General features: G+C 32.7%; 2 protein-coding genes across 7 annotated transcripts in view; one reads left to right on the top strand and one right to left on the bottom strand.

The window, feature by feature from the left end:
- The window catches only part of LOC137641680 (vesicle-associated membrane protein 3-like), a 42,296-nt gene that overhangs the window by 11,494 nt on the left and 4,388 nt on the right, over positions 1-26,414 (top strand). For 3 of the 6 annotated variants that reach the window (XM_068374464.1, XM_068374463.1, XM_068374459.1), the window contains exon 2: positions 25,996-26,048. In XM_068374464.1, the coding sequence (XP_068230565.1) occupies positions 26,007-26,048 (42 nt within the window). In that variant the 5' untranslated portion in view covers positions 25,996-26,006. Of the gene's footprint in view, positions 1-4,139; positions 4,163-10,517; positions 10,655-10,706; positions 10,735-25,995; positions 26,049-26,414 lie in introns of those variants that run through there. The other 3 variants (XM_068374462.1, XM_068374465.1, XM_068374460.1) reach the window with 3 other exon arrangements.
- LOC137641291 (cysteine-rich, acidic integral membrane protein-like) lies at positions 22,436-25,738 on the bottom strand. Its single transcript, XM_068373719.1, has 4 exons — positions 25,669-25,738; positions 24,212-25,633; positions 23,725-23,958; positions 22,436-23,223 (listed from the first exon to the last, which is right to left on the bottom strand). Exons 1-4 carry the CDS (start codon positions 25,736-25,738, stop codon positions 22,436-22,438), a joined length of 2,514 nt encoding a protein of 837 aa, XP_068229820.1.

The raw sequence follows: 26,414 nt of genomic DNA, 5'->3' as shown, positions 1-26,414 counted from the left end.
TCTCTCTCTCTCTCTCTCTCTCTCTCGAGCCGTCTAAAAGCTTAGCAAATGCCTATTCGTACTACTAAATGTCCCATAATTTTACAAATACAAATTATAGTTTTCTGAAATCTATTTTATGGTTAGATACAGGGGATCATTCATAACAATAATAATAATTATAATAATAATAATAATAATAATAATAATAATAAATATTGATACTACTACTACTACTACTACTACTACTACTAATAATAATAATAATAATAATATCCACATAATTGTGGCATGGAATAGTTGACTATAATTAGAAAATATGTAATGAATTATGATTAAAAAGATGGGCTTGCTTGTAAGGAGTAAACTCAGTTAAAAACATGAATGATAATGAGCCAAATTTTTTTTTTATTTTCATTTCATACAGTTGATATTTACAATGTGTAATTTATTAGTATTATGTATAGAATTTCTCTATATACAATTAGCATCTCAAATATATAATTTATCTGAATAATCATTGTTTACCCAGAATTATTCTGACTGGGCTAGTGTTCTTTTGAAGAATATAAGTTTATCTTCAAAAAAATTTTCTTTTACATTTTTTAAAATCTTTATCGATATTCAAATGTAAATCTAAGCTACATTCTCTGTAAGATTTTAATATTTTCCATCGTTTTCTGATGTGGATAAATAAATACAAAGAGAGTAAACATATTGCTTAACCTCTTCAAAAAATTGCATAGAATTACAGTTTAACGAAAACACAAATATCACGCGAAACCGTTTAAGAATATAAACTTGAAGCGAAGACTGCCAGAAATCAACGCTTATGTATAAAGGAAAGAGAGAGAGAGAGAGAGAGAGAGAGAGAGAGAGACGAAAAGAAACATAAGAATAACGATAACGATAAGTCTAAACTTAGACCGAAGACTGCCAGAAATCAACGCTTATGTATAAAGAAAGAGAGAGAGAGAGAGAGAGAGAGAGAGAGAGAGAGAGCGAGAATAAACGGAGCGAAGACTGCCAGAAATCAACGCTTACGTATAAAGGAGAGAGAGAGAGAGAGAGAGAGAGAGAGAGAACTTAAATGTCACAAATCAAGAAACTATATAATTCTCTAGTACTACAAACCATTTGCCCCTATTCTGAGAGAGAGAGAGAGAGAGAGAGAGAGAGAGAGAGAGAGAGAGAGACGAAAAGAAACATTAGAATAACGATAACGATAAGTCAAGACACTAATGCGATTACAGGCTGTGACGTCACGCTCGAGGAGTCGATGACAAAGCACCGTGACTGAACTTATGAGGAATTTGTAACGATTATTATCGACTCACAGGACACAATTCGTCCTTGTACTTTCTATATACTCGAGAGCTGTGTAGTTCTTTTCTCTTCTTGTTCTTGTTCTTGTTCTTCTTCTTCTTCTTCTTCTTCTTATTATTATTATTATTATTATTATTATTATTACAAGCAGAACCCCTGTAAATTACACGAAATTATATTTTCAATACTACCTTGTTCCTAACCTAAACATGTTTGAATAAAATGTCCCGAGATTGATATTATAATTTAGGTTATGGAAATTGATAGAACTAAATTTCTTTTCCTAATATATAAAAAAAGAGTCAGGTGCTAGAGACAAAATTGGGAAAAACTATATAAGATGTGTATTGGTTAAGTAATCAAAGTCTAATGTGAATTTGTAAGAGTATACCATGAAATTATTTCCGTTTTCTTTAAAGCGAGAATTTGTAAGAGTATACCATGAAATTATTTCCGTTTTCTTTAAAGCGAGAATTTGTAAAGGTATACCATGAAATTATTTCCGTTTTCTTCAAAGCGTGACACAACATAAATAACACACACTATCGTATTAATATATAGATTATTAGCCAAGCTATAACTCTAGTTGGAAAAGCAGGATGCTATAACCCCAAGGGGTCCAACAGGGATAAAAAACACAGTGAGGAAAGGAAATGAATAAACTACAAGAAAAGTAATGAACAATTAAAATAAAATATTTTAAGAACAGTAACAACATTAAGATATATATTTCATATATAAACTATAAAAACTTAAAAAAAAAACAAGAAGAGAAATGAGTTAGAATAGTGTGGCCGAGTGTACCCCTCAAGCAAGAGAACTCTACCCCAAGGCAGTGGAAGACCATGGTATGGGGCTATGTCACTACCCAAGACTAGAGAACAGTGGTTTGATTTTGGAGTGTCTTTCTTGAAAGACCGAACAGAATCATATTTTGTACATGATGTAAAATATGAATTTATCCATAATTAGAAGTAAAAAGTCAATAAGTTTCTCATACATCCTATCAGTTTAAACTTCATTCAGAGGAATAAGCCTCAAGGCGTTGGTAGGCCTATGCCTCGTAGCTGATAGGCAGCGTAATCTAGGCCTATAAAGTGAATTGTGTTTTTCCAACAAACAAGGAAGAATGACCTTAACTATAAGTGGCACTACAGGTAATAAATATACTTTATCGGAGAAATCAGACATTATAGAATAGGCCTACATATTTTAGCCCTTAAACCAAATGGGATTTTAATGATGATATTATGTAAAATATATATCATAAAGCAATAATTCAAATTGTTACTTGTTTTTTTTAATAAAGACTATTATTTTCCTGAATCTGGCAATTATTTCGTAATATTTTGGTTTATGTACGAGAATTGAGAAGGTGAGTGCACATTCTCTCTCTCTCTCTCTCTCTCTCTCTCTCTCTCTCTCTCAGGTTGTTTATGTAAGTCACAACGCAAGGTAAGCATATGCAGGAATATCATTGTCCGGTAAAAGGTAAAATACTTTATTTTCTTATAAATTAATTCAGGAATATATCAATATGATTCATTTTTTTTTTCATTTATAATTAGATTAGAATAATTATTCATTCATCTATTTATCTTTTTATTATTAGTTTTAGATGTTTATTAACAGGATAATGTCTATCATGGTATTTACAAAAGAAAAAAAAAAGAAATAAATAAAACATTATAATCAATCTGTCGTTATTCATTAAGACATTGTATATAAATAACATTATCAGCCTAATATGGTTTGGAAAAGCTAGCAAAATGGAAAGTAAAGATATATATATATATATATATATATAATACATGTATATATATATATATATATATATATAGTTTCCTTTTTTTCGTGAATCTAGGAATGAATAAAACATTTAATAGAGCCATGCGAAAAATATTACAAAATTAGTCTGGACGTGGACGTGGACGTGAGAGAGAGAGAGAGAGAGAGAGAGAGAGAGAGACTTTTTCCATCGAAATTTTCACGAGCAACCTATGATGAAAAGTAAAAATAGCCTGAACGTGTCTATGAGAGAGAGAGAGAGAGAGAGAGAGAGAGAGAGAGAGTTGGTTTACCGAAATCTTCAAGAACAATTTATGATGAGTCAAAGAATGAATCAATCTCAGTGACGAAAATCTGAAAACCAGAATTGAAAAATAGCGCAATTGATCTATTTACTTATTATTTAAAAGAAAAAAATCTAATAGGCGCCGCTATTAGCTCTCAGAATTAAAACAGCTATTAGACAGTTACTCAAAGTAACAGCCAGTTTCCGAAAGCATACACAAAGCTGTAACAGTTTATAACAAGACGTCACTTGGAACTATTTGAACATTTTCTTTTTAGTGTATATGGAGAAGTGTTAAGTGAATTAGTTATAGAAGTTCTATTGAAGGAACAGTGCAGAGTATTTAAAAAAAAAAAATAGTTTTTACAACATAGGACTATTGCCAGCCACGTGCCGAGAGCTAGAGTGATCCCAGCTTAGGAAAGGTATGTCTACTGTAATAATTCTAGCCTTTTCTTTTATATTTGTTCATTGAGAAGTGTTAAAAAGGATATTTAAGTTCCATTGAAGGAACAGTGCAGAGTATTTGAAAAAAATAGTTTTCACAACATAGGACTATTGCTAGCCACGCACTGGGAACTAGAGTTATCCCAGCTTAGGAAAGGTATGTCTACTGTAATAACTCTAGACTTTGCTTTTATCTTTGTTCATTGAGAAGTTTTAAAAAGGTTATTTAAGTTCCATTGAAGGAACAGTGCAGAGTATTTAGAAAACATAGTTTTCACAACATAGGACTATTGCTAGCCTCGTACCGAGAGCTAGAGTGATCCCAGCTTAGGAAAGGTATGTCTACTGTAATAACTCTACCATTTTCTTTTATTTTTGTTCATTGAGAAGTGTTAAAAGGTTATTTAAGCTCCATTGAAGGAACAGTGGAGAGTATTTTTAAAAAAATAGTTTTCACAACATAGGACTATTGCCAGCCTCGTGCCGAGAGCTATAGGGATCCCAGCTTAGGAAAGGTATGTCTACTGTAATAACTCTAGACTTTTCTTTTATTTTTGTTCATTGAGAAGTGTTAAAAAGGTTATTTAAGTTCCATTGAAGGAACAATGCAGAGTATTTAGAAACATAGTTTTCACAATATAGGACTATTGCCAGCCTCGTGCCGAGAGCTAGAGTGGTCCCAGCTTAGGAAAGTTATGTCTACTGTAATAACTCTAGCTTTTTCTTTTATTTTTGTTTCATCATCTTCTATATGTGGTACACTTCCAGTATATGTGATTTTTTATGGTTGGTGAAGATATATAATATCAATTTCTATATTCTATTCTTTAACTTTTAGAATTCACGAGTTTTCATTTTCAACATTAACTATAATCATCTGTTTTGGTTTGATATTATTGTTTAACTAGGGACGTATGAACTGAGTAAGATTTATGTTTTCCTATTTTTTTTGAAGTACTCATACTAATTGATCTACATTTGCTGCCGATTAAAGCGAGAATTTAGTTTAAAATTTGTACAAAAACCCACCAAGTTATCAGAACTGGTCGTCCAAAATATCTAAGAGACTTGCTACTTATTGTGCAACCAATAAATCGTCCTGATAGAGAATAGTTACAGATGGTTTCAAACTATTAGAACCTATATACGTGTCTACTGTAGACTCTAGAGCAGTGGTTCCCAACTGGGGGGCGCACCCCACTAGGGGGGCGTGAGGACGATACAAGGGGGGCGTGAAGTCATCTGCTCGAAATTACTTGTTTTATAGAATAATAAAATCATTAAAAGAACAAATATCTGTCATTACATACATACATCCATCTCACTAAATTTGACCAGAAATTGTGCCTTAGTCTCATAAGTATTTCTAAATATTATATGCCATGTTTTCAAATTGTCTATTCTTAAAATTGCAACTCAATTTGCCAATTTGCTAATGTTCAAACTTTTTTTTTCGCTCACTTTGAACTAAATGTTTCGTTTTTAGTTACTGGAATGTACTATTATTTGTTTGAGTGGCAGCCCAGAGACTATACAATAAGCTTCCACGAGAAATCCGAATGATTGAAGGTATTAAGGCTTTCAAGAGGAAACTGAAGACTGTCTGATTCTGACAGTTTTTCTTTACAGTAATGATCGAACAATAAGCGAACAATGCGCATTGTGAAATGTTAAATGCTCCCGAATGAACATCATAAAACGACCGTGGAGGTCCTGTAGAGAGTAGGGTTCCCCTGTTGTTTACTTACTTACCTACTTGTTTTGGGTTTAAATCCAACCCTCCACTGAAGTCGAGTGAACTACTTCTCGGGCGGGTCCATATTAATCATCTAACGAAACATTTTCATTATAACTTATACAATTCTTTGCTTGTAGCATCTTCCAAATCATATGATCTTGTGATAAGTAATGTCTTTAGTTTCTTCTTAAATTCAATTGCTCCCTTTAGATCCTTCATTTCAGCTGGCAGTTTATTATAATGTCTAGGGCCTCTAGGCGCACAGTAGCTATAAGCCCTTTCACCAATTTACTATTTGTTCTAGGTTCCGATAGCCTATGTTTGTCACTCATGTGTCTTATGTTAACATTTGTTTCTAGTTCTAGTTTGTTGTTTCTAGTTCTAGTTTGTTCAGGCATTCTTTTAGATATTTGGTTAATTTTGGTTCATTTTGGTTCAGTATCTTAAACGTTAGTAAGGACCAGATAAGCAGCCCTTAAAGTAATTAAAGATATTGTTTAAGAATGTAAGTATGAAGTTTCGAAGATTTGTTTAAGTATTTTTTAAAGCATTATAGTTAACTAATCTAATGCCCTCTCACTTGCTGGGTTATTAGAAAGATAACCCCGAAATATATTGCTTTTAGTTTTGATCAAGCCACTTTTTACGTAAAATGGCATAATGTATCACAGATTTGATTTCCAAATACTTTTGCACCTCACAGATTTGATTTCTCGATACTTTAGTGCAAAAAAATATGTTGGCAACCATATTTTGTCAAATAGAATTTACCTTCAGAATATAAAAATCATAGCCACTTAAAATTTCCATAAATTTACTTTAGTTACGCTTTTCATAATAAATAAAATGTGTAGGTATCAACTGAAATTACTATAAAACCATACGAAATATTAAGCTCTCCTCTTTGCAGAAATCCCTTTATTAAAGCTAGCTCCGAGATCATATATATACTTAATAGATAGTTTAACTTTAGAGGGTCTTTACTTTTTAAAATATGGTCATGGTCTTGGAGTGGCCGATGTGGTAACGTCCTTGACTGGTGAACGCCAGACTGGGGTTAAGTCCGGCTCAGACCCTTTAGTTTTCTTTGGTCGCTGCAACTTCACCATCCTTGTTAGCCAAGAATGGGGTTTGGGGGAGCCTATAGGTCTAGCTGCTGAGTCATAAGCAGCCACTGTTTGGCCTTTGTATATAGGGTCAGTCTCTCTCTCTCTCTCTCTCTTCCGGCTCACTCTTTAGTTTCTTTGGTCGCTGCAACCTCACCATCCTTGCAAGCTAAGGATGGGGGGTTTGGGGAAGCCTATAGGTCTATCTGCTGAGTCATCAGCAACCATTGCCTGGCCCTTGTATATAGGGTCCCTCAAGGGTATTGTTCTGTTCGATAGAGCAATGTCAGTCTCTTGTCTCTGCCATTCATGAGCGGAGTTTAAAAATAATATATTTTATCACGAACAACCTTCTGGACACCCCGAGGATACAAAAGAAACAGAGGAAGACAAAAAACCCGCTGGCGAGATGACTTAGACCAACATAAGCAACAGTGGCACAGAATAGCTTGCGATAGAAGTCTGTGGAGAAACCTGGGGAAGGCCTACATCCAACAAAGGACTTTTGAAGGCTGAAATGATGATGATGATGATGATGATGAATATATTTTATCACTTACTGGTAGTACGTAGAATCAGGATTGTCGAAGTGGTGGACCGTGATCGTTCCAACATCTAGGCCTTGGATTAAACACTCCATCTTAATGTCTTCGAATTAAACCTCACTCGATCAATGGTTCCAATCTCCTAAATAGTTCTGAGTATTGATACAACTGCCGATATCCCTGTAGAGAACTTCGACTGTACACAGTGTGAGGTTCCTATAGGATAAGTGTGAGGTTCCTAAACGCTTCTTGGTTGCTGTGACCCGCATTGGTTCGATGTAAAGCAAAGTGCCACTTTAGGTGGTTGTAAAAATGTAGGATGGAGAAAGAAAACTTGTATTCAATGCGAGTTGACTGAAATGTTCATATACTATCAGTCTATGCGTTGAAATATGACTATTTATATATTTATATACAGGTAAACATGAACATTATATTCATACATAAGTATATTACTATTAATTAGCAGAAAAATATCTGATTATATTGATATTAAAAGATTCATATGACTGCGCATAAAGTTGTCTAATATATATATATATATATATATATATAATGTGTATATAAATATATATATATATATATATATATATTGTGCGTGTGTCAAGGGTCGTAGTTTCATCATTAAGTAACATTTTATATTTAACAATAACTTGCTAATGTTAAACTATTCCTGTAAGAAAATAACTTTTCATAACATTTTTAGCTTAAATATAATTTGCTAATTTTCATATTTGTAACTTCAAGGTGTATTATTGTATAACTATGTAGTATAACAATACAATTAAACACACATACACACACACACAGAGAGAGAGAGAGAGAGAGAGAGAGAGAGAGAGAGAGAGAGAGTTATTGTACAACAGTGTTTATAAACAGAGAGAAACTTAAGATGTCAGTCCAAGGTCTTCAACAGATAAAAATAACAGTTATAAAATAAGGGAATAATTAAATTAATAAACTAGGAAAAGTAACGAAAGCATAATAAACTATTATAAAATCAGTAACTCCGTTAAAATAGTCTTATATAAAATATTAACTCATGTCAGCCCACGCTTCAACATAGAAATATTCGTTGCAAGATTTTAACTATGAAGTTCAAAGCGTAGGAGTCTAGGCTACGGAGCCTGTTATTTCGGAGTAGGATCTTTTACAGTCTACACTGCTGCAGGCCATTCAATAAGGAAGGCTCTATGTTGTTAAAAGATTGATTCGAGAATTCGGCGTTAAAGCTATTTATAAGATATTTAACAGAAATTTAATCATTATGGTATACATGATACAGGCCTTGTTCTTAATTTTATTTTAACTTTATTCTCTATAGATCTACAGTGTATAAAAGTTTATTTTAACTTTATTATGTCTATAGAACTACAGTGTATAAAAGTTTAAACTTTATTATGCCTATAGATCTACAATGTATACAAGCCTCTGTGGCATTTTCACACACACAGGGTCTAAGCCAAGGTCTTTAGACCTTGGTCTAAGCGATGTCAGACGGGGCAGCCGATCGGGACTACGGTCTAGTTGGTCTACCACAAAGCCAAAAAAAAGTCCTTTAAAAAGAAGGCAACAATGCTTACCCCATATAAAATGGGAAAAACACTTTAATAGAAGATTATCTATAAATCTAAAGTGTATGAAAGTCTCTCTGGCATTTAAACACACACACACACACACACACACACACACAAAGAATTATACGTTAAACCCACAAAGCATTTGAAGCAAATCCTTGCAAAGGTATTTTCCGTCGTCCTTTGAAAAGGATCCAGAAATAAAATGTCCTCACATTAGACAAATTTGCCTATTGCCCAAAACTAAAGGACTTATTCGGTAATTACATTTAAAAGTTAATATCAAATCCTCTCTGCTTGATAACCTTTTAAAGTTGTTTATACATTACAGGATAATCTAATCTAAAGTAGCACAAAATTAGGCTACGTCCGGTAGATACGATAGGAATATATTAGGCATTCTCTCTCTCTCTCTCTCTCTCTCTCTCTCTCTCTATCTCTCTCTCTCTCTGGATGTATGTAATATATATATATATATATATATATAGTGTGCATATACATTGTGTATATATGTATATATATGCATATATACATACATATATATGTGTATATATATGTATATATGTGTATACATATATATTATATATATGTATATATATGTGTATATGTATATATATATATATATATATGTGTGTGTGTGTATATATGTGTATATATGTGTGTATATATATGTGAGTGTTTGTATATATATATATATATATATATGTGTGTGTGTGTGTGTGTGTGTATATATATAATATGTGTATATACATGTATATATATACTTACATATTATATAATATTATATATACATGTATGTATTATATATATTACATATATATATTTTATGTATATATATGTGTATGTAAATATATATATATATATATATATATACATATGTGTGTATATATGTATGTATGTATATATGTATATATATATATATATATATATGTATGTATATATATATATATATATATACATATGTGTGTATGTATGTATATATGTATATATATATATATGTATATATATATATATGTATATATATATGTATATATATATATATATATATATGTATATATATATATATATATACACGTGTGTATACGTATTATGCATATAGCTATTATAGATATATGTATACATACATTTATACTTGCATGCGTTTTTGTGGCTGTGTATTTATAAATTTTTATATCCCTACCAATTTAACTATAAAATAGGCCAGTATATGAAGTAATTTAGATATTATTAATCCTGGCATTAGCTGGTAAAAAAACTAAAATGGAAAGCCAAGCTTTTCTACAAATCATAATTCAATATGAAGAATTGGTAGTGTTAATGTCTCCTGTATACTTTTCATTATTATCTAATGTTATCGCATTACAGTCGTATCTTATCTCATGAGAACATAATCAAAATTATCACATGCTTCGCCAGTTAAAGTGAACTAACGAGCCTGACTTCACGTAGAATCGAAAATCTCGCACCTAAGCGTTTAACATTGAGCCTTATGGAATCACAGTCTCTGATGTCATGTTTTAGAATATAGCTAAGCGAAGTGTTGCTAGAACATTAATTAATTAGCTATTTGCTTAGGTTAATAAGATTTAATAGATTAATTATATTTAAATGCAAGATACTAGGCTAGGTGAGGAATTAAAACTTCTATAAAGGGCTGTTTAGGAAGGTGAATTAACGTCTCTCTTTTGTAAGTAAAATGAAAAGGAGTAACTTTAACTTCGCGTTGGGCACACTAGGGGTATACCACTTTCTCTCTCTCTCTCTCCTCTACCCAGTGTTCTTCTGCCAACGGATTTGTCATACAACGTACGTTGGAAGTCGCTGGCTAAACTAAGGATTTTTATTCCGTCCTGCAGAAAGAGGTGTGTGTGTGTGTATTCGTTTTTTGGGGACTTTTCTCTCTCCGTCTATGTAGGATTTTTATTCCGTCCTGCAGAAAGAGGTGTGTGTGTGTGTATTCGTTTTTAAAGACTTTACTCTCTCCGTCTATGTAATTTAAAGGTTTATTATTGAAATAATGAATTGAGTGTATTATCAAATAGCCTAAAAATTAGGTTTTTTAAAAGTTTAAAGGCCACTTATGAATGGCAGAACGAGCTAGTTTCATTAAGATAGTATTTTTTTCTACAATAAGCGTAATAGGTTATGAAGTTTCTTATACATAGTGTTATTTTTATTGGAATAACTTCATAAATTGAGTGTATTATGAAATAGCCTAAAAATTAGGTTTTATTTTAAGTTGAAAGGCCAGTCATGAATGGCAGAACGAGTTAGTTTCATTAAGATAGTATTTTTTCCAACAATAAGCGTAATTGGTTATGAAGTTTCTTATACAAAGTGTTATTTTTATTGAAATAACTTCATGAAATGAGTGTATTATCAAATAACCTAAAAATTAGGTTTTAAGTTGAAAGCCCACTCATGAATGGCAGAACGAGTTAGTTTAATTAAAATAGAGCATTTTTTTTTTCAACAATAAGCGAAATATATTATGAAGTTTCTTATACAAAGTGTTATTTTTATTGAAATAACTTCATGAATTGAGTGTATTATCAAATAACCTAAAAATTAGGGTTTTTAAAAGTTTAAAGGCCACTCATGAATGACAGAGCGAGCTGTAGATAGAGAAGTTTTTGAACAATTAGCGTTATAAATTATGAAGTTTTTTATACAGTGTTTGTTTCTGTAACAAAATTATCTTTCGATACCTTTCTTGGTTCGCAGCCCTGATAAGGTTATCATTCGTATCAAATCAACTTGTGGTAGCTCTAAGTGAGGTAAGCTCATGGGCCAAGGTAAAAGTATTATCATAGTACTATTACGCAAACAAAAGACTCCACAGCTGAACAACTACAGTAGTTATTCAATGTTAACCTTCCCCCCCTTTCTGCTCTGGTAATTCCACACCAATCCTTCCCCCCTCCCCCAAGGATTTCCTAGGCAATCCTACCCCTCTAGGAGTTATCTAGTCAATTTCGCTTTATCTAAACAGCTTTGAATTCTGGGGAATTCTTAGGCTGAGTAAGACATAATGTCCTGAAGTGAATTATCAATTCAGAAAGGTCTTGTTAATTTGAATTTTTTTTGTATAGTTTATGTATGAAAGATTTATTTTAACGTAGTTACTGTTCTTAAAGATATCTTATTTTAATTGTTCATTGTGTCTCTTGTTTGTTTATTTCGTTATTTCCTTTCCACGCTGGAATACTGTACTTTCCCTGTTTGGAGCCCTTGGGTTTATAGCATCCTGCTTTTCCAAATAGGGTTGTGCTTGGCAAGTATTATTATTATTATTATTATTATTATTATTATTACTTCCTAAGCTACAACCCTAGTTGGAAAAACAAGCTGCTATAAGCCCAGGGGCTCCAACAGGGAAAATAGTCCAGTGAGGAAAGAAAACAAGGTAAAATAAAGCATTTTCAGAAGAGTAACATTAAAACATTAAAATAAATATCTCCTATATAAACTATAAAAACTTCAACAAAACAAGAGGAAGAGAAATACGATAGTGTGCTCGAGTGTACCCTCAAGCAAGTAATAATAGTATTGTTTAAAGTACAGATGATATATCAACTGTTAGAGAAATCCTATCAGTATGAACTAGACCCATTAACCCATAGTGATACTCGTGGAGGGTAAAAGAGAAATGGGCGGGGGGGGGGGGGGTTGCTGTCCATAGTTATATAACGATACTCTTAATCACACTTAGCAGTAACAGATCATTATAAGTCTTTAATATCATTATAATAGATTAAAAAAAAAGCCGAAAACTGAAATAATGACTTAGTGTAAAAAGGATATCTCTAAGCGCATTCCACGCTAGAGGACATTATTAAACCCAGTTAGAGAATGACGCATCCAATTGTGTCTAAGGATGATTTTCGGTACCTGCATTATGACTGTGTGTTTCTCGCTGCACTGACTATAGTGGGGAGTTTTCATATCGTTTGTTTGTTTGTTTAAAGGGTCATGCCAGTGTAGAATAGTGTTTGTGAGAGTTAAACTCTTAATGGTTTAGCGTTTGTTCATTGTTTGTATGTTTAAAGGATCATGCCAGCGGAGAATATAGTGTTTGTGAGAGTTAAACTCTTAATGTTTTAGGGTTTGTTCATTGTTTGTACGTTTAAAGGGCCATGGCAGCGTAGAATAGTGTTTGTGAGAGCTAAACTCTTAATGGTTTAGCGTTTGTTCATTGTTTGTTTGTTTAAAGGGCCATGCCAGTGTAGAATAGTGTTTGTGAGAGTTAAACTCTTAATTCTTGAGTTTGTTCATTGTTTGTATGTTTAAAGGGTCATGTCAGTGTAGAATAGTGTTTGTGAGAGCTAAACTCTTAATGGTTTAGCGTTTGTTCATTGTTTGTATGTTTAAAGGGTCATGCCAGTGTAGAATATAGTGTTTGTGAGAGTTGAACTCTTAATTCTTCAGAGTTTGTTCATTGTTTGTTAGTTTAAAGGGTCGTGCCAGTGTAGAATAGTGTTTGTGAGAGCTAAACTCTTAATGTTTTAGCGTTTGTTCATTGTTTGTATGTTTAAAGGATCATGCTAGAGTAGAATGTTTTTTTTTGAGAATTAAACTCCTAATGTTTCAGCGTTTGTTCGGTCATAATAAAATATCTCTTCGAAATTGAGGTTTATTGTGTTTTGTATATTTTCGACGAGAGAGAGAGAGAGAGAGAGAGAGAGAGAGAGAGAGAGAGATGAAATTCCTACCATATAAATACCCAAATTCTTAATTTGAGAGATGAAAATTTAAAAAAAAATCAGTACCAATCATTCGGTAGAGAGAGAGAGAGAGAGAGAGAGAGAGAGAGAGAGAGATAATTTAAGTCATTCCTGCTACATTAACACCCAAATTCTTAATTATAGAGATGAGAATTAGTAAAAACCATAGCAACCATCATTTTGTATATTGAGAGAGGGAGAGAGAGAGAGAGGGAGAGAGGGAGAGGGAGAGGGAGAGAGAGAGAGAGAGAGAGAGAGAGAGAGAGAGAGTAATTTTAAACCATTCCTGCTACATTAACACTCAAGCTCTTGATTTGAGAAATGAAAAAAAAATCATAGTACCAATCATTTTGGAGAGAGAGAGAGAGAGAGAGAGAGAGAGAGAGAGAGAATTTAAGCCATTCTGCCACATTAACACCCAAATTCTTAATTATAGAGATGAGAATTATTAAAAACCATAGCAACCATCATTTTGTATATTGAGAGAGAGAGAGAGAGAGAGAGAGAGAGAGAGAGAGAGAGATTTCAAGCCATTCCTGCTACATTAACACTCAAATTCTTAATTACAGAGATTGAAATTAGTAAAAACCATAGCAACAAAATTTTGAACATCGAATGTGCTTTAAACCTCTCGCATACATACACACATACACCCATACGTACTTAGTTTTATAATGAAAACACAGTGTTTTTACACCCATTTTTAAATTAATTTGCTACTTTTTGTTTATAGGATATTTATTGTAAATATCAAAGCAGTTTCTTTGTTACTTAAAATTCTTTGAGACATTTGATCAATTATTAAACAAGGATAATTATTAGCAGATTTTCCATAATTTTGGTAACGTCCCTGACTGGTGAGTGCCACACTGGGATTAGTCTCGCTCAAACTCTTTAGTTTCTTTGGTCGCTGCAACCGCACCATTCTTGTGAGCTAAGGATGTGGGGTTTGGGGGAGCTCATAGGTCTATCTGCCGAGTCATCAGCTGCCACTACCTGACCCTCCTTGGTCCTAGCTTAGGTGGAGAGTGGGCTTGGGCGCTGATCATATGTATATATGGTCAGTCTAGGGAAATATCCTGCTTGATAGGGCAAAGTTACTGTCCGGTGCCTCTGCCATTCACGAGTGGCCTTTAAACGTTTAAATATATATATATATATTATATATATATATATATATATAATTACAGAAGGGAAACATCAGAGGCGTTATTAATATCATTAATTGCTAAGCTACAACCCTAATTGGAAAAGCAGGATGCTAAAAGCCAAGGGGCCCCAACAGGGAAAATAGCCCACTGATGAAAGGAAACGAGGGAAAATAAAATATCTTAAAGAACAGTAACAACATTAAAATAAATATTTCATATATAAACTTGAAATAATTTAACAAAACAAGAGGAAGAGAACTTAGATAGAATAGTGTGCCCAAGTGTACCCTCAAGCAAGAGAACACACTGTGCGCCTAGACATTATAATAAACTGCCAACTGAAATGAAGGACCTAAAGAGAGCAATTGAATCTAAGAAGAAACTAAAGACATTACTTTACACAAGATCATATGATTTGGAAGATGCTACAATCAAAGAATTGTATAAGTTATAATGAAAATGTTTCGTTAGATGATTAATATGGACCCGCCCGAGAAGTAGTTCACTCGACTTCAGTGGAGGGTTGGATTTAAACCCAAAACAAATATAAAAATAAAATAAACTTAATGTATATGTATCTTATGTATGTATACTAAGAGAAACAACGTATGAATCAAAGCGAGCCTTGAATATTAGTCTGTGTAGTTAGACAGTATTATAAAGGAATGCACAGCTGTTGACAGAGGGGAGAGTGGTAGACAGATATTTGTCTGGTTATGCTGATAGAAGGGATTAGGTTGAGAGTTTTAATCGTTAGAAGATAATGTTAAATTGGTTTGAAATGGTTTACCCCAGAAGATAATTATTAAATACATGCGTATACGTACTTTATATGTATGTTTTGTGGAAGGTTTCTGTGCAGTTAGTTAATGAATTAATCTAAATCTAATGTATGAGTGTATGTATATGCATATGCATGTATGTATGTATGTATGTATGTAAGTATATATATACATACATACATACATACGTATATATATATATATATATATATGCACATCTATATACATACATATATATATATATATATACACACCTTTAGCAAATCAATTAGAGTAATTATCTTTTGTAACTTTTATAAAGTTGCACCCAAAGCTTTCGGCAACAACTTCTTCTGATAAACAGGAGACTATTAGAATTAACTGCCTGCCTATTATTACGAACAAGATAGAATTGTCCAGGAAGATCTGAATGTAAAGGATGGTCAGAATGATGAAAATTGACTGTTTAGCGCAACCAAACGTTAAGCAACACTTTGGGGGAAGCTCTCCATCTCTCTAGCTTGTTACACCATCTTATTGTAGGTTTTCCACACTTAAAACTTTGATGTTTTTTCCGTCTTGTCTTAAATGTCATGTGTTTTATACGAGGCAGGATTTTTTTATTGGCTGGTGTTTTAAATGTCATGCTTTGCTTGTTTTCATTCTTTTTCTTTATTGTACCACATTAGGCCTACATCAGTGAAAACTGTTGTTGTTGTTATTGTTATTACTATTATTACAACACATTACTCCAGTGAAAACTTATTATTATTATTATTATTATTATTATTAATATATCTAGTGTTTTATTATGGTTGTTGTTGTTGTTGTTGTTGTTATTATTAATAGTTAAGCTGCAACTCTAATTGGAAAAGTAGGCTGTTATTATTATTATTACTATTATTATAATTATTATTATTATTATTATCATACTATTATGATTATTATTGTTGTTGTTGTTGTTGCTGTTGTTAACAATTAAGCAGCAACCCTAGTTGGAAAAGCAGGTTATTATTATTATTATTTAGAGGTAGTAGGTTGGCCTAGGCACCAGCCGCCCGTTGAGATACTACCGCTAGAGAGTTATGGGGTCCTTTGACTGGCCAGACAGTACTACATAGGACCATTCTTTCTGGTTACGGTTCTTTCCCTTTGCCTACACAGACACCGAATAGTCTGGCCTATCCTTTACAGATTCTCCTCTGTCCTCATACACCTGACAACACTGTGATTACTAGACAATTCTTCTTCACCCAAGGGGTTAACTACTGCACTGTAATTGTTCAGTGGCTACTTTCCTCTTGGTAAGGGTAGAAGAGACTCTTTAGCTATGGTAAGCAGCTCTTCTAGGAGAAGGACACTCCAAAATCAAACCATTGTTCTCTATTCTTGGGTAGTGCCATAGCCTCTGTACCATGGTCTTACACTGCCTTGGGTTAGAGTTCTCTTGCTTGAGGGAACACTTGGGCACACTTTTCTATCTAGTTTCTCTTCCTCTTGTTCTGTTAAAGTTTTTATAGTTTAAATGGGAAATATTTATTTTAATATTGTTACTATTACTAAAATGTTCTATTTTTCCTTATTTCCTTATTTCCTTTCCTCACTGGGCTATTTTCCCTGTTGGGGCCCCTGGGCTTATAGCATCCTGCTTTTCCAACTAGGGTTGTAGCTTAGCCTTTAATAATAATAATAATAATAATATTATCATTATTATTATTATTATTATTATTAGTTAAGCTACAACCCTAGTTGGAAAAGCAGGATGCTACAAGCCCTGAGGGTCCAACAAAGAAAAATAGTCCAGTGAGGAAACAAGCTTAGGAAATGAACAATCAAGTTGGGTAATAAACAATTAAAATTAAATATTTAAAAAAAATAACATTAAAACAGATATTTCTTATATAAACTATATAAAAAACGACTTCTCAGCCTCCTGAACAAAGTATAGACATTTGAAAATAATTCAAAATCCTTTTCATGTCTAAATAATACCTCAAGATATGTTAAGAATCCTGTCCTTAGTTTTCCTTGCCGTAAAGTATATGCTATCCTAACTTAGCCTCATCTAGGATACAATATCCTACAACATCCTACTAGAACTAGATGTTAGACAGTGGGGATTTGCATCTTCCAGACTAGTCTTTTCATCCTGCACACACACACACTCTATCTCTCGTTCGCCAAGGTCGTATATAAAATGGAGTGCAATGTCCGTAGAGATTTCCCCAGGTTCATTCGTTGCCTACTCTTTTTATTGTGGGGAAATGTTTAAATTCCTAAATGATTATACCGAGAGAGAGAGAGAGAGAGAGAGAGAGAGAGAGAGAGAGAGAGAGAGAGAGAGTTTCATGAAGTTAAAGAATATTGGATGTCTCAAAGACTTTTTAGTCCATCCGCGGAGACTCCATTTGCTCTTTGGTTGAGCAATTTAAGATTAAGCATTTAGAGTTCTTATGATCTTGTGAATTGATTGGAGAGAGAGAGAGAGAGAGAGAGAGAGAGAGAGAGAGAGAGAGATAGTCAATACTCTCTAACGTAAGTATCCGTTTTATCTCTTAATTTCGTTTCCATTTCCTCTGATGTTACAAGTTTTAGACACTTTCTTATAGGAAAGGAAACATCTAAATACTGTAACGGAGATTTAAAGTTTATTCACAATATCGGTCCGGTCTCAGTACGGGCAAATAATGTTACATGATTTTAAGTGGGAGCATTTTCACACTAGTGCTCCGGTCCGCTCTCGCTCTAGTCTCGCTACGGTCATGATAGAAAAAAAAATCTATATTTACAATGACAGGCTAATATTCACTGCATAATTATATTTCCTAGTATCTTCCAGAAGTCTAAAACAGTTGGAGTTCTTTCCTCTAATAGTCTCTAGAATGTTTATAACTCTTCCAGAAGTCTAAAACAGTTGGAGTTCTTTCCTCTAATAGTCTCTAGAATGTTTATAACTCTTCCAGAAGTCTAAAACAGTTGGAGTTCTTTCCTCTAATAGTCTCTAGAATGTTTATAACTCTTCCAGAAGTCTAAAACAGTTGGAGTTCTTTCCTCTAATAGTCTCTAAAATGTTTATAACTCTTCCAGAAGGCTAAAATCACTGCCAGATCTTTGCTCAGACATTCTCTATCGTTTACAACGCTTCCAATAGGCTCAAATCACTGGCAGTTCTTTGTGATAGTCTCTCAAATGTTACAACCTTTCCAGAAGGTTAAAATCACTGGCAGTACTTTGGAATAGTCTCTCAAATGTTACAACCTTTCCAGAAGGTTAAAATCACTGGCAGTACTTTGGAATAGTCTCTAAAATGTTACAACCTTTCCAGAAGGCTAAAATCAGTGACAGTTCTATCCTCTGATAGTTCCTAAAATGTTTATAACTCTTCCAGAAGGCTAAAATCACTGGCAGTTCTTTGTGATAGTTTCTAAAATGTTATAACCTTTCCAGAAGGTTAAAATCACTGGCAGTACTTTGGAATAGTCTCTCAAATGTTACAACCTTTCCAGAAGGTTAAAATCACTGGCAGTACTTTGGAATAGTCTCTAAAATGTTACAACCTTTCCAGAAGGCTAAAATCAGTGACAGTTCTATCCTCTGATAGTTCCTAAAATGTTTATAACTCTTCCAGAAGGCTAAAATCACTGGCAGTTCTTTGTGATAGTTTCTAAAATGTTATAACCTTTCCAGAAGGTTAAAATCACTGGCAGTACTTTGGAATAGTCTCTCAAATGTTACAACCTTTCCAGAAGGTTAAAATCACTGGCAGTACTTTGGAATAGTCTCTAAAATGTTACAACCTTTCCAGAAGGCTAAAATCAGTGACAGTTCTATCCTCTGATAGTTCCTAAAATGTTTATAACTCTTCCAGAAGGCTAAAATCACTGGCAGTTCTTTGTGATAGTTTCTAAAATGTTATAACCTTTCCAGAAGGTTAAAATCACTGGCAGTACTTTGGAATAGTCTCTAAAATGTTACAACCTTTCCAGAAGGCTAAAATCAGTGACAGTTCTATCCTCTGATAGTTCCTAAAATGTTTATAACTCTTCCAGAAGGCTAAAATCACTGGCAGTTCTTTGTGATAGTCTCTCAAATGTTACAACCTTTCCAGAAGGTTAAAATCACTGGCAGTACTTTGGAATAGTCTCTAAAATGTTACAACCTTTCCAGAAGGCTAAAATCAGTGACAGTTCTATCCTCTGATAGTTCCTAAAATGTTTATAACTCTTCCAGAAGGCTAAAATCACTGGCAGTTCTTTGTGATAGTCTCTAAAATGTTATAACCTTTCCAGAAGGTTAAAATCACTGGTAGTACTTTGAGATAGTCTCTATACCTTTTACAAAGTTTCCAATGGGCTCAAATCACTAGCAGTTCTTTGGGATAGTCTCTAAAATGTTTAAAACTCTTCCAATAGGCTCAAAATCACTGGCAGTTCTTTGGGATAGTCTGTAAAATGTTTATAACTCTTCCAGAAGGCTGAAATCATTCAGTTCTTTGTGATTGTCTTTAAAATGTTTATAACTCTTCCAGAAGGCTGAAATCATTCAGTTCTTTGTGATTGTCTTTAAAATGTTTATAACTCTTCCAGAAGGCTGAAATCATTCAGTTCTTTGTGATTGTCTTTAAAATGTTTATAACTCTTCCAGAAGGCTGAAATCATTCAGTTCTTTGTGATTGTCTTTAAAATGTTTATAACTCTTCCAGAAGGCTGAAATCATTCAGTTCTTTGTGATTGTCTTTAAAATGTTTATAACTCTTCCAGAAGGCTGAAATCATTCAGTTCTTTGTGATTGTCTTTAAAATGTTTATAACTCTTCCAGAAGGCTGAAATCATTCAGTTCTTTGTGATTGTCTTTAAAATGTTTATAACTCTTCCAGAAGGCTGAAATCATTCAGTTCTTTGTGATTGTCTTTAAAATGTTTATAACTCTTCCAGAAGGCTGAAATCATTCAGTTCTTTGTGATTGTCTTTAAAATGTTTATAACTCTTCCAGAAGGCTGAAATCATTCAGTTCTTTGTGATTGTCTTTAAAATGTTTATAACTCTTCCAGAAGGCTGAAATCATTCAGTTCTTTGTGATTGTCTTTAAAATGTTTATAACTCTTCCAGAAGGCTGAAATCATTCAGTTCTTTGTGATTGTCTTTAAAATGTTTATAACTCTTCCAGAAGGCTAAAATCACTGTCAATTCTTTGCTCAGACATTCTCTATCGTTTATAACGCTTCCAGTGGGCTCAAAATCACTGTCAGTTCTTTGTGATTGTCTCTAAAATGTTTATAACTCTTCCAGAAGGCTAAAACCACTGGCTTCAACACAATGTGCACTGCAAAACCTCTTCAAAGAGTCAAATAAATTTATTAGTTTAGTCCCGTTGGCAAAGTGCATCCACAAGGCTAAGATCACTGGCTACAAAACCACATGTACTCAGTGCACAGTTAACATTTACATATCTTCTAGATGGCTAAAATTTGATGGCTTTTAAGGGATTCTGATGTATAACTTCAAATACTCTTTTCTATGAGAAAGTGTGTTTTAAGTTCTTAGGGATTTAATTTCATAAAATCAATATCTTTAATGAAATAATCTAAACAAGCTAGTCGAGTTTTATTCTAAAGTATTAGTGGGAAAATCTAACTACAGTATTGAGAAGCACAAATGTAAAGACATCGGGCCTACTTTAGACTTAATAGGCTGGTGTTTATTGAACGAGTATTTCATGAGACTTATCAAGATATATCATTTTTATTTATAGCATCATTATTTCCGGTGTCTTATGCCCCCCTTGTTGACTCTAGTCACCGGATATAAGGCAAACGTAAATTCATAGTATGATGACATTTGCTCAAGTTTTGTATATCATTAGAACTAAGAAAATTCTTTGTCATGATTACAATTGTTGTTTTACTTTACATTAAGGATTGTTTTCTTTGTCCCTTGCTGTACTCTTAAGAGCTGTTTTCTTGGTTTACTTAAAGGGTTGTTTTCTTGGTCCTTTACTTAAGGGGTTGGTCACTTGAAGGTTTGTTTTCCATGATCCTTTACTTTGCGGGTTTTCATGGTCCATTACTTAAAAGGTTGTTTGCCTGGTCCTATCCAACAAGGAAATCCTGTGCCCTATAGGACCTATGAGTATTTAAGAGTATCGCAAAGCGTAATTCACTTTGTCAAATCCACATTATTGAAGCATTTCGAAAATAGTCTTCAGTTAATTCCTGGAACCTACGGTAGGACTCTTAAATTAGCATTTGATCATATTTAATTACCTATTATAGACAAGGGAACGGGCTGGCATAAGGCTTGCTTAATTCAAATATACCAACTATACCAACTATAAAAAAAAAACTTTTAGTTGTTCAATTTCATTCCAATACAGGAAATCGAAAATTATGCGCATAAAAACGTTAATAATAATGAAAATATTTGATCTCTGGTTCATAAATAAATTTTTTTGTGTATCAAATCATGTGACCATCTTGCACAACCTGTTGTTGTTGTTGTTTTTCCTGGTCCTATTACGCTGGGGAAGCCTACTTATTAAATTTTCTCGTATACATTCTTAGGTATTTTGTATGTTATGCATAACTGGTGTTTATTGCCAAATACACATAATCGAAGCACTTGGAGAACAAGAAAGTGTTCAGGGTTTTTTTTTTTTTTTTAACGAAATTTCTCATCTATCAATTCTCGAATTTAAATTTTTTTTTACCAACAAATTGAATATATACATAGCCGCAATTTATAACCGCAATTTATAACATCCTAATATCCATGCTTAGTAATTTCTTCTAATTTCTTAAATTCAAAATCAAAATCTTTGAAATTTCTTGACTTTACTATATGATCACCAGGTTTGTTCAATTTAGTGCAGTTTATACATTTTATCTGTTGTGATAATAATGTCACATCTTGTATAACCTGCAATTAATTCTATGCAATCTAGAGGAAGTTTTTTATCTGGTGTGATAATAATGTCACATCTTGTATAACCTGCAATTAATTCTATGCAATCTAGAGGAAGTTTTTATCTGTTGTGATAATAATGTCACATCTTGTATAACCTGCAATTAATTCTATGCAATCTAGAGGAAGTTTTTTATCTGGTGTGATAATAATGTCACATCTTGTATAACCTGCAATTAATTCTATGCAATCTAGAGGAAGTTTTTTATCTGGTGTGATAATAATGTCACATCTTGTATAACCTGCAATTAATTCTATGCAATTTAGAGGAAGTTTTTTATCTGGTGTGATAATAATGTCACATCTTGTATAACCTGCAATTAATTCTATGCAATTTAGAGGAAGTTTTTTATCTGGTGTGATAATAATGTCACATCTTGTATAACCTGCAATTAATTCTATGCAATTTAGAGGAAGTTTTTTATCTGGTGTGATAATAATGTCACATCTTGTATAACCTGCAATTAATTCTATGCAATCTAGTGGAAGTTTTTTACCTGTTGTGATATTAATGTCACCTCTTGTATAACCTGCAATTAATTCTATGCAATTAATTCTATGCAATATAGTGTAAGTTTGTTTTCTATCTGTTGTGATATTAATGTCACATCTTGTATAACCTGCAATTGATTCTATGCAATCTAGTGGAAGTTTTTTATCTGTTGTGTTATTAATGTCACCTCTTGCATAACCTGCAATTAATTCTATACAATCTAGTGGAAGTTTTTTATCTGTTGTGATATTAATGTCACCTCTTGTATAACCTACAATTAATTCTATGCAATCTAGTGGAAGTTTTTTATCTGTTGTGATATTAATGTCACCTCTTGTATGACCTGCAATTAATTCTATGCAATCTAGTGGAAGTTTTTTATATGTTGTGATATTAATGTCACCTCTTGTATAACCTACAATTAATTCTATGCAATCTAGTGGAAGTTTTTTATCTGTTGATATTAATGTCACCTCTTGTATACCCTACAATTAATTCTATGCAATCTAGTGGAAGTTTTTTATCTGTTGTGATATTAATGTCACCTCTTGTATGACCTGCAATTAATTCTATGCAATCTAGAGGAAGTTTTTTATCTGGTGTGATAATAATGTCACATCTTGTATAACCTGCAATTAATTCTATGCAATCTAGTGGAAGTTTTTTACCTGTTGTGATATTAATGTCACCTCTTGTATGACCTGCAATTAATTCTATGCAATCTAGAGGAAGTTTTTTATCTGGTGTGATAATAATGTCACATCTTGTATAACCTGCAATTAATTCTATGCAATCTAGAGGAAGTTTTTATCTGTTGTGATAATAATGTCACCTCTTGTATAACCTGCAATTAATTCTATGCAATTAATTCTATGCAATATAGTGTAAGTTTGTTTTCTATCTGTTGTGATATTAATGTCACATCTTGTATAACCTGCAATTGATTCTATGCAATCTAGTGGAAGTTTTTTATCTGTTGTGTTATTAATGTCACCTCTTGCATAACCTGCAATTAATTCTATGCAATCTAGTGGAAGTTTTTTATCTGTTGTGATATTAATGTCACCTCTTGTATAACCTACAATTAATTCTATGCAATCTAGTGGAAGTTTTTTTATATGTTGTGATATTAATGTCACCTCTTGTATAACCTACAATTAATTCTATGCAATCTAGTGGAAGTTTTTTATAAGTTGTGATATTGTCACCTCTGGTATGACCTACAATTAATTCTATGCAATTTAGAGGAAGTTTTTTATCTGGTGTGATAATAATGTCACATCTTGTATAACATGCAATTAATTCTATGCAATCTAGTGGAAGTTTTTTACCTGTTGTGATATTAATGTCACCTCTTGTATAACCTGCAATTAATTCTATGCAATTAATTCTATGCAATATAGTGTAAGTTTGTTTTCTATCTGTTGTGATATTAATGTCACATCTTGTATAACCTGCAATTGATTCTATGCAATCTAGTGGAAGTTTTTTATCTGTTGTGATATTAATGTCACCTCTTGTATGACCTGCAATTAATTCTATGCAATCTAGTGGAAGTTTTTTATATGTTGTGATATTAATGTCACCTCTTGTATAACCTACAAATAATTCTATGCAATCTAGTGGAAGTTTTTTATCTGTTGTGATATTAATGTCACCTCTTGTATAACCTACAAATAATTCTATGCAATCTAGTGGAAGTTTTTTATCTGTTGTGATATTAATGTCACCTCTTGTATAACCTGAAATTAATTCTATGCAATCTAGTGGAAGTTTTTTATATGTTGTGATATTAATGTCACATATTGTATAACCTGCAATTAATTCTATGCAATCTAGTGGAAGTTTTTTATATGTTGTGATATTAATGTCACATATTGTATAACCTGCAATTAATTCTATGCAATCTAGTGGAAGTTTTTTATCTGTTGTGATATTAATGTCACCTCTTGTATAACCTACAATTAATTCTATGCAATCTAGTGGAAATTTTTTATCTGTTGTGATATTAATGTCACCTCTTGTATAACCTACAAATAATTCTATGCAATCTAGTGGAAGTTTTTTATCTGTTGTGATATTAATGTCACCTCTTGTATAACCTGAAATTAATTCTATGCAATCTAGTGGAAGTTTTTTATCTGTTGTGATATTAATGTCACCTCTTGTATAACCTACAATTAATTCTATGCAATTTAGTGGAAGTTTTTTATCTGTTGTGTTATTAATGTCACATTTTGTATAACCTGCAATTAATTCTATGAAATCTAGTGGAAGTTTTTTATCTGTTGTGATATTAATGTCACCTCTTGTACAACCTACAAATAATTCTATGCAATCTAGTGGAAGTTTTTTATCTGTTGTGATATTAATGTCACCTCTTGTATAACCTACAATTAATTCTATGCAATCTAGTGGAAGTTTTTTATATGTTGTGATATTAATGTCACATCTTGTATAACCTGCAATTAATTCTATGCAATTTAGTGGAAGTTTTTTATATGTTGTGATATTAATGTCACATATTGTATAACCTGCAATTAATTCTATGAAATCTAGTGGAAGTTTATTTTTATCTGTTGTGATAGTAATGTCACCTCTTGTATAACCTGCAATTAATTCTATGCAATCTAGAGGAAGTTTTTTATCTGTTGTGATATTAATGTCACATATTGTATAACCTGCAATTAATTCTATGCAATCTAGAGGAAGTTTTTCATCTGTTGTGATATTAATGTCACATCTTGTATAACCTGCAATTAATTCTATGCAATTTATTGCACTTCACACATTATTTCATCTGTTTTGATATCACATCTTGCATAGCTTTCAATTCTATGCAATCTAGTGCAGTTCATACTTTATATCTGTTGTGATATTAATGCCACATCTTGCATAACCTGCAATTAATTCTATGCAATCTAGTGTAGTTTATACATTATTTATCTGTTGTGATATTATCACATCTTGCATAGCTTGCAATTCTATGCAATCCAGTGTAGTTTATACTTTATCTGTTGGGATAATAATGCCACATCTTGCATAAGCTGCAATTAATTCTATGCAATCAATAAATATTTTCTATTTTTTTTTTTTTTTTTTTTTTTTTTTGCAGATATTAGAACCATGATGGACCCGGAAAATCCACCTTCAAGGGACCCAGCAAAGGTAAGTTTACTTTGAAAATGAAAGAAATTGAAATGACTTTACTTTAAGGGCTGCTGATTATCCTTAACCCCACATCCTATCCCAAACCACCTACAAATGAAAGCAGAATATCCTATATCCTAGATGACTTACAAAAAAAAAAAAAAAAAAAAAAAAAAAAAAATCGAACGCCTACGGGCTCCTACGGGCTTCGAGTGAGCAGGAGCCCGTGCTTCGAGTGAGCAGGAGCCCGTGCCTGGCCGTAAAGGGCCGTGCAATCTGAAATAACAAGGGCTGCTTTTCAGGTCCTATATTACAGGGGAATCCTACTTAACAGGACATTTTAATAACTAATTTTATCGATTACATTCCAATACATTTCATATC

Source organism: Palaemon carinicauda, chromosome 5, assembly GCF_036898095.1.
Source record: "Palaemon carinicauda isolate YSFRI2023 chromosome 5, ASM3689809v2, whole genome shotgun sequence".
Lineage (NCBI taxonomy): Eukaryota > Metazoa > Arthropoda > Malacostraca > Decapoda > Palaemonidae > Palaemon > Palaemon carinicauda.
This window is presented reverse-complemented; position numbering and strand designations above follow the sequence as displayed.